Source organism: Cyanistes caeruleus, chromosome 4, assembly GCF_971803275.1.
Source record: "Cyanistes caeruleus chromosome 4, bCyaCae1.hap1.1, whole genome shotgun sequence".
Classification (NCBI taxonomy): domain Eukaryota; kingdom Metazoa; phylum Chordata; class Aves; order Passeriformes; family Paridae; genus Cyanistes; species Cyanistes caeruleus.
Window position 1 is genome coordinate 81,910,696 of NC_141704.1, and position 17,124 is coordinate 81,927,819.

General features: G+C 39.9%; 1 protein-coding gene across 2 annotated transcripts in view; it reads right to left on the reverse strand.

The window, feature by feature from the left end:
- Positions 1-17,124, reverse strand: part of BCL2L13 (BCL2 like 13) — a 40,552-nt gene that overhangs the window by 21,281 nt on the left and 2,147 nt on the right. Inside the window, exons 1-5 of one of the 2 annotated variants that reach the window (XM_086886035.1) lie at positions 15,236-15,296; positions 13,689-13,869; positions 4,359-4,469; positions 3,259-3,415; positions 1,217-1,286 (exon numbers count right to left, since the gene is read on the reverse strand). In XM_086886035.1, the coding sequence (XP_086742161.1) occupies positions 1,217-1,286; positions 3,259-3,415; positions 4,359-4,469; positions 13,689-13,812 (462 nt within the window). In that variant the 5' untranslated portion in view covers positions 13,813-13,869; positions 15,236-15,296. Of the gene's footprint in view, positions 1-1,216; positions 1,287-3,258; positions 3,416-4,358; positions 4,470-13,688; positions 13,870-15,235; positions 15,297-17,124 lie in introns of those variants that run through there. The other variant, XM_086886034.1, reaches the window with a different exon arrangement.

The window sequence follows — 17,124 nt, forward strand, 5'->3', positions numbered from 1 at the left end:
AGCAATGAAGGCTGGATCCTAAAACCCCCAAATGCAGCCATTCATCCAACCAGAGCCGCATCTTTGGGAGGTGGGCACCCAAAATAAATTGACCTGAGAAGCCTCATGCACCTCCTCTCTTGCCAACTGAGCCACAATGACTGGTTTTATGCTTGGTTTTAGCTTTCACCAGCTGAAAAGTAAAATGTGCTAGCTTAAGCCACCTTCTTGATAATCATATTTCATGGTTGTTTAAACCAAAATGCTGTGAATCACAAGATGACAAATTGAAAGAGCATACACATAAAGCAATGATAATTGCTGGAGCCATGGGCAGTAACTTGTCATGCAATGTTTATTAAACTGCTTTACAAGTGCCCACACCCTTGGTTAAATGAACAGTTTCTGAAGTAAGCAGGGAAATCTAGTCAGGAAAATGCCTTCCTGAAAAAAAAAATGTAAAGAGGGAGGAAAAAGATTTCTTGATCTATTTCAAATTTAAGTCTACATTTTAACACTCGAATTATGATTAAATTTGCAAGTAGATATTTCATTCTTTCATTCTTTTTTTGATGCTCACTGAACCCATCAGAGAATGATTAAGGTGATGAATTTGAATGATTAATGAAAGATGAATCTGGGAAGAATAATCTACTCATTCTACATTAAAAGTATTTTAAGATAATTCATTTAAAGATCTGCATTTTGTTTAAAAAAACAAGATTCCTATCATTTGAGATAACCACTCTTGAAACCAGGTAGGATCACCATCCCTATGTTTTCTGAACAATGTAAATATCATGAAGATACTGTCAATTTTTATTTTCACCATGTTCAGCACTCTTTTTTACATATATTTTAAACCTGACATTGGAGGAGGGAAAGAGTAGAGAAGTATTATGAATAAAAGGTCTCAGATTTCATTCAAAACTGCTACAGGAATTAACCTCTCTTGGGAATTAAAAAAAAAATAAGTCAAGCAACACATCTAACTTTTCATTTTACCAAACTAAAGGAAGGCTGACTTAACACTTCCATTCAGTAACTTCCAACTAAATTATCTATAAAACTACTCATTATGTGCACAGCTACCACTCTGAGAGTGCAATTTATTTCTAACTAAACCCAAGTTCTTTCTGTCTTTGGCCCTCTGTGAAGCACAACTGTACCAAGTACAAACAATATGGACATCAAAGAGACACGAGACATATCCAAGTGCAAGTCACTGATCTGGTACCTTGTTCCATCCACTGGCATGAGCAGCTGCCTCCTGCGTGCGCTCCCGATATTCCTGATATGTCACCGGCCTGCAGAAGTTAAACCAACACTGAAAGTTATAAAAGGAAACAAAAGAACGTGAATAAAAAGAAAGTTCTCAGTTTCCAGAGAGCAAAATACTTTCATATATATTACAACAAGTAATTTTCAAGAGTTAACAAGTCTTGTGTTTCAAGACATAAAACAGCAGCACCAGACAGGGTCAGGAAGGCATCACCTTTCTCTCACTTACACAATTTCATACAACTGGTTACGTGAATTTCCTAATAATTTGATACTCTACAGCTTAAAAGAAATTAGGTAAGTAGGTTCTCTGATATGATAGAGAATTTCTAAGCTCTTGCATATGTTTTTTTTTAATAATCTAAGATTTTAAAGACAGAAAACTCCACTAAGAAATTCACACCTGAGCTACAAGCCAATGCAGAGTAAAATTTTGTAAATGATCCAGGCTATGGACCAACACAGACTGTTTCACTGCATAAACATTAGAGCTGAAGCCTTTATTTGCAAGAAACAGTACTTTTCATCACAAAAACCCTTCATACTTGAGTAGAAACCTTTATTCTAGATTTATCACATCTCTCTGAATCGGGATGATGAAACTCCTCTCTTCCATACTCTTTCCTCCAAGATAATTTGGCATCTAAGAGTCAATAACAGCAAAGGCTTTCTGCCAAGTGACAGCAGAAGATGCACTGTTTCAAAAGCAGCTGTCCTCAGCCAGATCATTAAAAGTTCAGACTTCAGTTTAATGATAATAGTGATAACTGGCATTGGACAGAAAACTGCTTATTGAATACCAGGAACCTGTCATGATCTAACAGCCTACTGTACCCTAACACTTGTTTATATGCATGGCAGAGGGCAGGAAAATATAAGCCAAATTAATAAGTATTGCATCAAATAGCACTACTCTAGCAACAGGGGGGAAAGAACAGAGTTAGAGCACAGTGGGGAAAACATAATTTGGGTCTGTCATTTTAAGGACACTCTCTTGACTTCTTTGACACATTAATTCTTTGAAACCAAATCTAAATCAATCAGTGGGATGAGAAGAGCAGGAACAGCTGCAGGACAGATATTATGAAGAGATTAAACCCTAATTCTAGTTTGCCTTAGAAAAAGGCAACAGGGTTTCACAGGCATTTCTGACTTTATGACAAACATAAACAAAAAAATTACTTAGAAAGCAAATATTTTCTTATAGAAAAGACAGGAAGCCAGTAACATCAGAATATCAACAAGCTAGAACCACTTAAATGCACAGCTGCATTTATGTAACTCTTCCTAAAGCAGCACCTTCCAACAGCAGCTCTCTACCAACACATTTTGGAGGTCACTCAGAAAAACCTCAAGTAGTTCACACAGATCCATTACGTTTCAGGCTGGTAATTTATAACAGAAAAACAAGCAACTACAATAATTGTACCAATTTGCAGAGACATTAATTAAGATACCAGCATGCCAACTGCAATGTGCTATTTATACAATAAGTTTAAACTGACAGGACAGCTGTTAAGACACCAAGGTTAGCCCAGGGGCCTGCATCTGCTTCAGATGTGTACCTGAAGGGTGGTCACAAGGTTTGTAACTACCATCCTCTCAGGAAAACTCTCCCACTCATCATGGGCCAGACCACAAACAAACCTTCAGCTCCACTCTTTGTTATAAAAGAAATTAATGTGGCTAGAGCCCAACATTCATGAAACTGGCAATGGCAGCTGCCAGTTTCACCAGCAACTCAAACTGCTTGAAGCAGCCTCAGAAATTCATTAACAAAAGCTTAGAAAAATTTTGTAACTTACATTGCTGCAAAGGGCAAATACCACAAAGGAGTGTTTGCACACTACATCGCAAAACAAAAAAAAAAAAACCACCAAAACCAACCCAACCAGATAAAGGAAGATTGAAAAAGAAAGAAATGCAAGTCCCAACTTCACTTCAGCAGCAGTCACAGTGGAGAAGGAAACACCTTTGAAAAAGCAAATGGAAACTCACTTGCTAAGCAAGCTCTGCAGTGCTTTGTGCAGATGTTCCTTCAACTCCTGGGACACTTTCTCCCCCAGATGAGCCAGGCAGTCTTCTATTGAGCTCTCTGGATTGGCAGGGCTGAACACTGGGGAAGTGTGGCAGTCAAACCCTGTAGTGGTAAATGCTGAGAGAAGAAGGTACACAAAATCAAACAGATTCACAGATGAACATCAACAGTCTTAGATTTCTTAACCCAGCAGTTTACATGAGGGATGAAAAAAATCACAGCTCTAGTCAAAGTATGCAATGTACAAATCACAATAAAAAAATGCCCAAATACATCCTGAAAGTGCTACTTACAAGGCAGGGATGATGCTGAGCTACATTTCCCCACCAGCTCTTGTTTCCCAATTGTATTCTAACCAGCAAGTTTGCTGAATGTGCAGCTATTCTCCCATTTTAAGCTGATGCCAACCCTGATGGAGCAGCAAAAGAGCCTCTTTTCATAGAAAATTTGCCGACACATGGACATGACACATCTGCAGCAGTACTAGAGTATCGTTTTTTTAAAATATTTTGTTCATGTAACCTCTTCCTTCTCTGCTTAAATCTTCTAAGAAAGCTCCACATGAATGAACCTAAACAGCTCTAGAGTGTTTCTATTTCAGATTTCTGATTTGCAACACACACACAAAGCAAAGATGGGTTTGAACTCATTCCTTGCTGGGAGTCCTATAAAAGCCACATCTACAGGCCAAAGCACATCACAAAAACCAGACCTGGTGGAAGGGAGAAATCTGATAGTTTAAGTCCACAATCCTTGAAATATTAGCTCCTGAGGACTTCTGCCATCAAGTGCAGCAGCTAAAGGGCTGCTTACTTTTCATTATTTATAGTAGCCTACTAAATGTCATCCAGTTGTTTGCTTTGGCCAGGCTCCACCACTCCAAATGGTAATCTTTAACTATTTTACTCCATATGACAATGTGTACAAAACTTGTGGGGGTGAAGAGGATAAAGAGATTCAATGTATTCAAAAATCTCTTTAGCTGGAGTACCTGTTACAAATTAACCACCATTACAGTGCATAGAGATTATGGATTGAAACGGGAAAACCTGAAGAGCACCTTCCAAGATTTCTTCATCAAGATGTTTTAGTTCCTCCTCGATCTCTATTTTAATCTTCTCCAAAGCCTCTTTCTCCAGAGCATGTTGTGCCATAAGCTGTTGTTGAGTCCCTGAAAGAAACCAAAAAAATCATTCGAATGTTTTAATTTAATGTTTCAAACAAGGTAGAGAATGGAAGATGGTAGTATAAAGGAATTTGAGGTGAAAGTTCGATTTCAGACAGCAACAAGTATGATTCTTCAAGAGCACTTATTACAGAAGTTTTATTAAATGAACCCATGTATACATTATTCATTGTATAAATGAATATATTACATTCATTACATGAAACAGATAAACTTCCAGGCCTATTCAAGGTAGAATTGGTGTGTTAAATAAAATAAAAAGAACTGTAAGGCTACAAACAGAATACATAGGAACTTTAAAAGCAACATCTTCAATTTAAGACCAAAATCAAACCAAGGCACATAAACAATCAGCCATCATATGTAATACACTTATTATCAAACTACACCAAAACAAAGTAGACTGCATAAGCTTGATTTTTAGTGGCAAAATATAAAATTTATATTGATGCCTGCAAGATCTACAACATTCTCAGATCAACTATGCAATGACACCAATGAAGAATCCTGAAACCTGTGAACTGTGCATCATTTCCCTGGTCATGAGGAGTCTACAGGCCACAAATTAACACTTTCACAATTTCACAAGTAAGACTAGAGGTGAAGGACCTCACAATTATCAGTCAGTTTTCAATTCTCCTCTCCTAACCAAGAAATTTAGGAATTTCAAATGGCTACATATCCCCAGAAGTTCATAAGCCATTGTTTGGCATCACAAATATATTTTCTATGTGCTGATTCTAGATGCTGGTAACAAAGTTGTTTCAGCCATATCAGTCAGGGTTACATAGACTCTCAATCATCTCAATCATTATGCTGTGCCAAGAGAGACAAAACTGTTTCCAAACAAACCCAGGTATTCAGGACATCTGAGTTTCTCACCCTTTCTGCACCTACACCAAGGGCTACAGCTCTGCCCAGACATCCAGACAATGTTCTGCTTTACAGACATTCTACACTCAGTTGAAGAAAACAAAAAGGGAAAGGGATTGATCTGTAATGTTGCTATCATCTGATCAATTTCCTCCTCATCACTTTCATTTCACATCCAGATCTTCAGGTAAGTCCTGTAACAGCCAGTGGAACTTTCTGGCACATCTTTTTTCATTCCAGTCTTGAAAGCACTAAATCATAATTTGGTGGCCTTGTGAATGACAGCTTTGTGGCCAGTTTTCTTTGGTTTGTTTCTCTGCTGGAACTCACTTTAAGTGTTGTCTTGCCTTCCCTTTTCTTCCACAATGGACACATATAATCACTACATTTCATTATAGTTATAGTAATAACTACATTTCATAAAAGGGTGTGTGAAAACCATCAAAGCACTTAACACACACATACACAGATATTTAGTTGACTACACACTAGTGAAGTACACTGTGCATTTTCTGTATTTAAAATAACAGTAGATAGTAAGCTTTCAAGGTCTCCTACAATTGAAAAATATGTTAAAAATCCATTGTATCAATCCACTGAATGTGTGTTAATGTTTAAAAACACAGCACAAGGATCCCTCTAAACCAATGTATGCTTAAGTTACTATAAAATAGATATATCTGTCTAAAAGAACAAATGATGGCCAGTTTAATTCCATTTGACTTAACCACACATGTTCAGAATAACTACTTCTTAAATCCCTTCCCAAGCAGCATCTACTTGCCACTCTGAGTAATAAATTCCAGAGAGGAGCAAACTGTTCCTCCTTTTGGTTTATGCCTTGTCACTCCCTGTCAGTTGCTTCTTTGAAGAACTGAACCACTGCTTTGGAGTCAAGTGCAACAAGTGTGTGCAAGTGCCAACCCTTGTGTGAACCTGTGCTTTTTCTTTGTATGGAAGGGACAGAGGAGCCCCCCATTCTCACGGGACTAATGTGACGATGATCACCCATGACAAGCTGTCACACTTGATAAGAAATCACCCGGAAAATGGAAGGAAGAGAAATTCCACTGCTGCCAGTGTACAAAAGAGCTGTTTAGATAATCAGCACTGCAGTCAATGGTTTCCATCTCGTAACACCCACAGCTTTGCAGCAGCTGCTGATTCGGAGAGCACCTGACTGTTCAGTCATGCCAAAACATCAAAACCCTGCCCCTCCCAGAGCAGTGACTTTGCACTGTTTATTCCCCTAATAAAGATTGGATTTCAGCTTTCTGCATCTCCTGGATATTGACTGCTACCAACAAACACTGCACACAGAACTGGAGAACATCAACACCAAAGGTCCTAAGTGAGGGGTGTCTTTTTTCTCAATTAGCCAATTTCCAAGTCACAAACAGGTAGAAGAAAACAGTAAAACCAGCTTATTTTAGATGAGAATATATTTTTGTTATCAAGGATGTAAATGGTCACACCAGAAGTGGTGTTTGTAAGAGCCATAAGCATTGAATGCTTTCCTGTGCTCAAGAAACGGGTTTGCCTCTTCTGAGCAACTCTGCAAGGCCTCTTCCCAGAGGCACAACAAACCTCTGTTATGTGTTCTTTCTTACACAACCAAGTTAGTGCATTCTACTTTCTATTTATGGAACAAATGTTCACTTTGGCACAATTATGTTCCTCTTAAGATTTTGGGTTTCAGGTATTTGGAAGTAACCTAAAAAGTAGAGGAGAATGTGTTCTGAAAGTCCATCAAGCACCGCATCAGGGAGCATCAGACTACCAAATAAATGTAATACTTCAGTAAAACTCCAGAAGCTCAGTAACAATACAAGACTAACCCGTTTGCCAGGTTTGATGCCAGGAGGAGGAGGAGGGATGGAAAGTCATTCATCAGAGCTACTGACTCTGTACATCTCATTTTACAGTGCTTGAGCCAAAACTTCAGCTAACAAGGGACAACCATAAGGAGGGACTGAAAAGATGTTATGCCTTTTTAGTTCAAGGGAATGAAGGAAAAAGAAAAGAAAGCCACTGATGTCACAGATTGCTTCTGATTTTTTTTTTATTTCATGCCTGTAATTTTAATTTAGCAGTATCTTTGTTTTTCTGAGTTATCCTAAGTCTCTATGTTAACCTCTGTATAGTGAACTTAAAAATTTACTTTTACCAGGACTGTAATATTTCTTTAACATCTCAGAATTTTTAAAACATTAAGACTCTAAAATTACTGTAAGCACTGAGAAGTGACAAAGATATAAAAAACCTCTTTACAAATGTATTTATCTATTTCTTTTAATGAAAAATACATCTGTTACACCAGCAAACTCCAGACCACGGACTGCCACACATAGATGTAACCTTCGATTTCAGAAATGTTTAAAAGAAGCTCTTTATAAGCCATAAGAAGGCTCAGCTTGAAAGAAACTGAAAAAGTCTAAAATATTAAAAGGAGACAAGATATTGCCAACTAGCACTCTTTTTTGGGGGGGGAGAGAGAAGGCTTAATTAAGTGGGAATTCACACCCCAAAAAGCTCCTTTTCCTTGCCTCAGTTTAGGAAATAGCTCCCTTATTACCATGAACTGGACTGCTCTGACCTACAATGTGAATCTTTACAGCCCAGACATGTTTTCCCTAAAAGGAAGGTCTTTATCAAGCAAGTTCACCATATAAGATAAAACAACCCAAAAAACTCCGTTTCCTACAAGCCAACAGTAGGTACTGTGTGTGTGGGAAACCAGGAAAATGGCTCAATCACCAACTACACACAACACTTGGTATGGTAATTCCAAAAAGATAATAAATGGTCAAAAGGACATTGTGCATCATAATTGGAATAAAGTACTGTGGATAGCATGCACCTCAGGAAAACTGTCAAAACCTTGTTCACCTCTTGACTAATCTATGTCACCATGCAGTAGTGGCACTGACTATAAATTTTTCAGACACTCTAAACTATGGGATTATTTAAGATTTTTCACTCTTTTAAGGAAAACACAGAAAAATTACTTTTCTTTACAGTGTAGCCACAAGCTGATGGGATGGTGTCAAGCAATGGGGAAGTAGATTAAAAAAGAGAAATACATTAAAAGTCACTCCTTGATAACATACAAAGAAACATTTATAATAAAAATACATTGAATCACAAAACCAAAGGACTTTGACCCACTTGGAAAGTTAGTAATACCAATAACTGCAGCAGAATGGAAGCTCCTGTAATGAGAGTGACTTCAGGGAGAAAAGTGTAGAGATGTTTTCCAATACTTAATAATTATTTTCTGTGTCTGAGCCAGTACTTTAAAGTAGGATAAGAGTTCTGAAAAAACACAAAGCATCTCCCCTCAATCTAATGAGCTGAGAGCTTCCACACATTTCAACTATATGTGCTCATCTGTTGCCTCAAACATTGACTGACACAGGTGATGCTACTCCGTGTGTTTTATCAATTTATCTGATTTTTCACCTATCAGAAAACCTACCAAAAAGTAACAGAATTTAATGCTAATGGATTTTGCTTTAAATAAACTACAGTGACTGTTATGCAGAATCACTGGCAAAACTAAGAGGAAAAATCTCTCAAAGCACTGGCCAGTTAAATTTGCTGGATTTACCTCTGGAGACACTGAAATCCATTAGAGAACACTACAGAGCTATAATGTTAAAAGGTTGGGCTGTCCAGTAAAACTGTCTTTTCTTCAAGAGGCTGGAATACTGTGGATGGTTCTCTCTTCAGCCCCTGTGCTGAAAAGAAGATAGCAAAATAAAGATTTCCAAGTGCTCATCAGGTGTTGATTTAGATCAGCCTCATTTGCTTGAAGCCAGAAGTGATTTCAGTGCTTGTAATTGAAGCCATCCTTCTTGCAACAATACCAAGACCAACCAAGAGACCCAAAAGGAAACACTGTAAGGTAATTTTCCATGTAATTTCTCTGAATTTTCTACTCACTGAATAAAAACCCTCCAAAGACCATCAGTCTTGCAAAGCACATTAAGCCTGCAAGAAATGAGAAGTTTTAACTGGAAACCTATCAACCTTATCTCAGTTTTTGAAACAGATAGGTGTATACGAGGAAAAAGAATTTGTACAACATGCAGGAAACAGAGGCAGAGGGGAGGGGAAGGTTTGGAAAGGTTTGGGAAGGTTTGGGAAGGTTTGGGAAGGGAAGGTTTGGGAAGGGAAGGTTTGGGAAGGTTTGGGAAGGGAAGGTTTGGGAAGGGAAGGTTTGGGAAGGTTTGGGAAGGTTTGGGAAGGGAAGGTTTGGGAAGGGAAGGTTTGGGAAGGTTTGGGAAGGGAAGGTTAGGGAAGGTTAGGGAAGGTTAGGGAAGGTTAGGTTAGGGAAGGTTAGGTTAGGGAAGGTTAGGTTAGGGAAGGGAAGGTTAGGGAAGGGAAGGTTAGGGAAGGGAAGGTTAGGGAAGGTTAGGGAAGGGAAGGTTAGGTTAGGGAAGGTTAGGGAAGGTTAGGGAAGGTTAGGGAAGGTTAGGGAAGGTTAGGGAAGGTTAGGGAAGGGAAGGTTAGGGAAGGGAAGGGAAGGTTAGGGAAGGGAAGGGAAGGTTAGGGAAGGGAAGGGAAGGGAAGGTTAGGGAAGGTTAGGGAAGGGAAGGGAAGGGAAGGGAAGGGAAGGGAAGGGAAGGGAAGGGAAGGGAAGGGAAGGGAAGGGAAGGGAAGGGAAGGGAAGGGAAGGGAAGGGAAGGGAAGGGAAGGGAAGGGAAGGGAAGGGAAGGGAAGGGAAGGGAAGGGAAGGGAAGGGAAGGGAAGGGAAGGGAAGGGAAGGGAAGGGAAGGGAAGGTTAGGGAAGGGAAGGTTAGGGAAGGGAAGGGAAGGTTAGGGAAGGGAAGGTTAGGGAAGGTTAGGGAAGGTTAGGGAAGGTTAGGGAAGGGAAGGTTAGGGAAGGTTAGGGAAGGTTAGGGAAGGGAAGGTTAGGGAAGGTTAGGGAAGGTTAGGGAAGGTTAGGGAAGGGAAGGGAAGGGAAGGGAAGGGAAGGGAAGGGAAGGGAAGGGAAGGGAAGGGAAGGGAAGGGAAGGGAAGGGAAGGGAAGGGAAGGGAAGGGAAGGGAAGGGAAGGGAAGGGAAGGGAAGGGAAGGGAAGGGAAGGGAAGGGAAGGGAAGGGAAGGGAAGGGAAGGGAAGGGAAGGGAAGGGAAGGGAAGGGAAGGGAAGGGAAGGGACCAAAGCATTACATCTCTCCTACCACTTCTGGCAGAGATAAAATAGTACCACTCCTGTTGGGAAGGATCACTTTTTTGGTTGGGTGTTTTTGACTCACCAGATACACTTTCTAGTTTAACTGGACTGTTGAAATTTCACTGAAATCTGGGAGACTGTGGTAGAAAGAGACTCCAGGGAAATACAGAAATCCTAACAACATCCAGCATGTCTTTTTTCCTCATCTCTCATGTACTGTGCACACACAATGGAAAGGCAGGAGATCCTCCAGTGAGTGACACAAGGTGGCTGGAACTGGGATCCTGCGCTGAACTGCCCTCTAGAGGAGTCCCACACTCTCCCACTCAGGCAGACAAGGAGGTCAACTCCACCAGGGCAAGCTACAACTTGTCCTCCTGGATACTCCCATTTCACTGAATATGGTTCAGAAAACAGACCAGGAGTACAGTCTTATTTGGATCTAAGAAAAATGAATGAAGGGAAAATACTGCAAACCAGAGTCAAGGCCTCATATGAATGAAACACAAAATACAGAAGTGTTCTCCAACTGGAAAGGAGGCAAAATTGCTGCTTCATTGCTTCCTGTCAGCACAATAACCAAATCAAAGCAAAATAAGATTAAGGACAGGTTTTTTATGGGAATCCTCTCAATTCACAGATCACTGTGTTCAGCCATAGAGCAGAAAGACTCCTGACAAGTATTTTGAAGTGCCACAGAAATCCACAATGGAAGGAATTTGGGATCACGCAAAGTGTTGTATCAACAGCTGGTGGCAGTGCTTGGCAAAGCAGGAAGCAATGCTGTGCTGTTGGTACCTCTCCTGTGTCTATCACCAAACCCAGAAGTCTCCTCCTCATGATGGGATTCCAGACAACAGCAGTTCATTTCCATTTCCCAGCTTTCCTGTCTCTTGTCCTAACCAGGTTTCAGCAGGGACTGTAACACCCAGTTACCTGCCAGCAGTGCATTAGGCAGGGCAGGAAATATCCATTATGGGCTGTGCTCCCTCCTAGGGGATTGCAGATTACAGCAAGCAGCCATCAGCCACGTGCCAAACAATAAGGAGATACGTGCTGGCTACATAAACTGCTCAACAGTCAGTGGGGATGAACACAGCACTCTGAAATAACCACACACAGCCCCAGAGTGCAGCTCAAACACTGCTTAATTACAAGCAAGGTGAGAAAAAGTAGGAGAAAGGATTTTTAAAATGTAGCTAGCAGACAAAAGAAACCTCTCAGATGCATGGACGGTAGAAAACCAGCAGGAAAAGTGTGTTAGGAAAGAATGAAATAAATCCTGAAGCAAATGGTTAAAGCATTTGCTTAGCTCAATACAGCCTGAAGTCTTAGAAAAGCATTACAAAATAGTGAGAAACAAATTAAAAGTAAGGCAAAATTATTTAATCCAGAGGCTACAATGAGAAAGCAGCAACGTCACTGAAAAAGAGACCTAATTAAAATGAAACATGACCAGGAGAGGAGACATTGTGGTCACTGTCTGGTTTGGGGAATGAGGTGGGGAAAATGTAGGAAGATTTCAGAAGTTGTAAAGTATGAATGCTTTAGAGTATTTTAGTAGCAAATCCAACTACAGACTGCTGTCACACAAGCTAACACATCTAAACAATATCTGAGAAGTCCTCTTAAGTGACCACAAAATTTTCATCAAAACATTTGTAGCTTCCTCATTAGAAAATTTAAATATACCACTGTAATTCAGATTAGAAGCACAGAGGTTTCCGTAATGAGAATAGTTTGAAAGGTTTCACCTTAATTTGTAAATACTTCAAAAGTAACTACAGCCAAATTATTTTTAAGAAGCTTTAAGATTAACATTTTCCTTTTTGAATCTTCTATTTATAGAACAAAGCAGATTCTTACACATTGAACCTTTATATGTACTCAATACATTTCCAGTTACAGCCTAGTTATAAATGAGTGGGATCTCTTCAGAATGAGATGTTATTGCTCAAATAACTACATTTTTCAACATAGGATTTCATGAAACAAAGGGTTTTATGAAACAGCTAAGGGGCTTCTCCCTTCATGGACACAGATGCAGTCAAAGTGGAAGGAGCAAACATACCTTAAATATAATAAGGTTAGTTTTATGAATTAAATATTTAAAAATTTAATTTAATTAATTATATATAATATAATCAGCATATGCCATGTGATTTGGTGGCAAACTGAAAAGCAGTTCTGTCGTAACTTTGATGTAATCTTTTCTTTTCAGGAATTTCTCACTTCATGACAGGTAAGTTCAGCAAATGACAGCGTATGCATTCTTAAATGATTGTTCAAAGAGAAAAAGATTATTCTGAAAACTGTCTCTGTTTGATTTGGTTTTTTTTTATAATCCTCCTTTCATCAGAGTAAGTTCTGAATCACAGAACTAGTAGTGACTAAAATGTCATTAAGAAATGACAAGTCACCCAGGCAATCCTGACAAACAACATTGCTTAAGTGCTTGCCACCACAAAACGAGAAACAGTTTTACCCTCTAGGTTTATGGGAAGCACAATCTACCAAACCTCTTTTATTCTGCCTTCTATTTATTTATTTATTTAACCTCTTTTATCCATAAACCTGTCCTAAAATAAACATCTGACTCTGAGCAGTCCCTTGACTTCTCATAAATAAATAAATAACTAACCAGAAGTAGCACAGGCCACATCTCTGCACCAGCACTGAGTGACAACAACAGGAGCCTCAGTGTAATAGGGCAAAACTATTTAGCACAGGAGATTGCCCAAGACACCACTCAGTTTATGCCAGTAAACACCACCTCACCCCTGCTTACTTCCACTTGTGTCTCAAAAAAATAGCAAGCATGGGCTGAAATTCTCACAATGGCTCAACAACGTTAAAATATATCCATCCCCCCAGCCTCAAGACAGTGACTAAAACCACTTACTTGCTTCCTAAACACCAGTCAGCCCTGGAATAGCTCAAATTAAAACAGTAATCTACATACAAACAGCTTTGTTTCTATCAGCATCTCTCATCTTTCAATTGAAATTTATTCATTTTTCACTGAATAAACCAAGAGATTCATTACACCAAACATCAGGCTCGCACTCTGCACCCCTGCAGAAACACCTGAAGAACTAATTGCGAATGCAGCCAAACATGTAAATGGCTAGAGATGAATATGCAAATATTACCTTGAGTTGGAGGAGGAGGAGGATGCTCCTGTGGCTTCTCCTGTGCTAAAAGGCCCAGGTAGCTGAGCACTACGTATTTGGTTTCATAGTGAAATCCTACAGGCACGGCAGTAGCGGACGCCATCGGGTTGGCTGTGTTGGCGTGGGGCACGTCGGCTGCGCTCTGGGGAGCCCGGGAAGGCTGTCAGGGAAGAGTAAAGTGTTTTGTTTGTTGGTTTATAAGGCTGCAACAGGTCATGAACTCACACGTAACAGGGAATTATGTAACTATCCTGAAGCAATATCCAGGTTTTTGCCCTGATATCCTATGCATTCTTATTTTAATGAGAACCATGCAGAGTAAACCCAAGTGTGCCCCAGTGCAGCGCCCTGCCTGCTGCCAGCAGTGACATTTCTCACTCCTGCATGGCATGCTCACACTCCCATGGAAGCCAGTCCCTCACCACGTGTCCTCCTCCCAACACCTCCCATCTCAACCACATGCAAAAACACATGTTCATGTTTTGAGGGATTCTGAACACTTCCTTAACCACAACATGTGGTAAAAAGCCGGATTCCGAGGAGTCTCTCATTCCCAAAGCCTGCCATTAATGTTTTCTCTGCTTTCTCAGATTTGCTACTGTGATGCTCAAAAGTTGTAAAGCAGAAAAAAGTGACCACAATTTCCTCAAATTAGTTTTACTGTTCCAACAGCAATGGAAAACATATGGTCAACAGAGTAAATTCCACACTCAATGTAGGGATTGGGAGAACAGATGGTTGTTTGTCCTGGATTTCTCACCCACACACTATTAAGTATAAACCAGAAATCCACACCTAACAGCAACATCTGGCCAAAGAACTCCTCCCTGTTTCACTCTAATTGTTTTGTTGCTTTTTTTAAATATCCAAATAAGACCTGCAGGCAAAACTAAGGCAGAGAGAAATTAAAAACAACATGGTAAAAAGTAAAATCTCAAGCAACAACATGGAAGTGTTGGGAAGTGGGGGAAAAGTCATGCAACAGATTAAAAGGATGCTTGAGATTAATCAACATGTTTTAGCTCTTTTTGTTTGGCAAAGTCTGGATAACTACCTGCAACATGCTGACACTTAATGGATCAAATAATGCTATCCAGGAGTTTCTGACAAACTCTTCAAGTTAAGTTCTCTAGGACTACAAAGAGTCAGTCCCAAATAAGAGTAGCCCATTCTTGGCCACCAGAATGGATGTCTAAATAAAAAGCACATGAGAAACTTTGTGCTACAGAACAGCTACTGAACAGGCACTGAAAGAGCCATATAATTTAGTAATGTGAGACTACAGTTACATTTAGAAGAAAAATTTTATCAAGTTTAAAGTTTAAAGCAGTTAGAATGAGTAAAACGCTATATACAGGGAAGAGAAATTGGACCATCTCATAAGAGTTATGGATTGCACTGGAAATGCCTTGGGATTACAAGAAAGAATCAGGTTCCAAAACCAAAGAACAATCTGCAAACAAAGCCTCAAGATTAAAAATAATAATAATAATAATAAACCAAGAAAGCAAAAGAAAAGCACTTGCCTGTGTAGCTATTCAAGATGTCTGGGCTAACTTCTAATCCCTCCTTCCTGAGAAGGAATTCAGATTAACAGCAGTTGTACACTGCATTATATATACAGTTTATCTGTTACTGCAGATAAACTAGAACTGTGCTGTGGCATGGTTGCTGTGGGAGTAGGTAGCTTGGCAAAGAAAAATTTAGCACCAAACTAAAAGCTGCAAAAGGAAAAGAACTGGTATAAAATTGGCTGACTATTCTCTTTAGAAACTCTAGTTTCTGAAACTCATTCAGTACTGAAAACAAAAAAGTGCAGTCTCATGAAGACCATACTGTGGTAGCCCTGCCTCTTGCTCCATGTATTTGAAAATGCCTGAAAGCCTTTTCCAGAAAGGTTCAGTTGTGTCTTTGCTACAGCTTGAACCAAAGTAGTGACTTATATACAAGGGAAACAATGAACTTGGAGTCAACACTTCATCTGTGCTGCCTCCTCCAGCCCAAACTGCTCCACGGGCAACACATCCTGCTTCAGAAACTTAAGAAATTGCAGAGAAGAACCACAGCTTTTCCACAATACAGTTACCCTCGAGCCTCTTTCTTAGCTGAGATTTTCACAGAGCAAGATCTGGAAAAAAATAACTGCTCTGAAGACTTTAGGATCCTTTAACAATAGATCTGCTCTTCAGACCAGACCCCCACACGCAGTCACCACATCACATGTCACATCACCAGGTGTGAAAGGTGCCATTCACCAAAAAGCAAAAGCTCCCCAGCATGTTTCAGTTCTGGTTTGTTCAGTAGAGATCCACAGCCTGAAATCAAAATGCTTCTCACAATGCCTACACAGTGAATGGGAGCCCTTCCAGACAACCTGAACTGATCTCTCCTGAAAAAATCAGCCTGACAGATGGTCCAGAGACATCCAGAAACTGTGCTACGGACCAGAGAACAAGTCTGAATATAGAGGAGAGATAATTCTTCAAAATATAATTCCAAATCAATGCAGAAAATGAAATTCTAAAAGTTAATCCAAACAAGCATGATATCCAAAGCAGCACAGTGCAACAGGGAGGCCTAATTCACAAAAATTACAGCGTGCTTGGCTCAGCACTTCTGAGGGGAGGAGGGGAAGAAAGAGAAAGCAGAAAGAGAGAATCAGACCACTGCTTATTTAAATAGTGGCTAATGTTTCCCTGAGGAAAGAATGATAAAAAAAAAAAATACCTTGGTGGATATATTTTGAGAGGCAGTTTTATACTGAAATGAGAAGGGAGAATTAAGAACTTCAATGGAAGAAATCTTCATATTCTTCAAATAAAAGAATGTCATGAGTGCAAGTGCATTTCAGAATCACTGGTCTTCCTTTCAGAGAAGCCCACAGCACAGTAACAGAATGACTCGTTTTGTATTGGGAATGACTGGCTTTGTTTACAAAAAGAAACATAGAAATATTGACTCAGATACTGTAAATATCTCAGAAAAGGCCATTTTTCAGGAATGAATGGGATTGAAAAAGGACACACAGCTTGAGGGACCAGATCAGAGGAAAGAGAGCTCTCTGCTAAAGGAACAAAATGGAAGAGAGTCCAGAAAGTGTTTAAGAGGATAAGCTTGTACAGGAGATGCAATGGAGCAGAGGAAATAAGGCGTTACACAGACTCCCTAACTCTCAAAGCCAGGGCAAGAGGGTTGCTTCTGGTTTAACAGGTTCCCTGCAGAAATACTGTCCTTAAAAAGCTACAGAAATCAACATTACCAATTACTCCCTACAAAACCATTCACCTTTCCCAGTTCCTGCACCCTTGGGGGATAGAAAGCTATACCTGTTGAAGCTTACTTAGCTTGTCACTCCTCCGGCCCTGCTGTCACTTGTTTCATGTGGGCTGAGCTGCTCAAGCGACCTGAGAGCAGG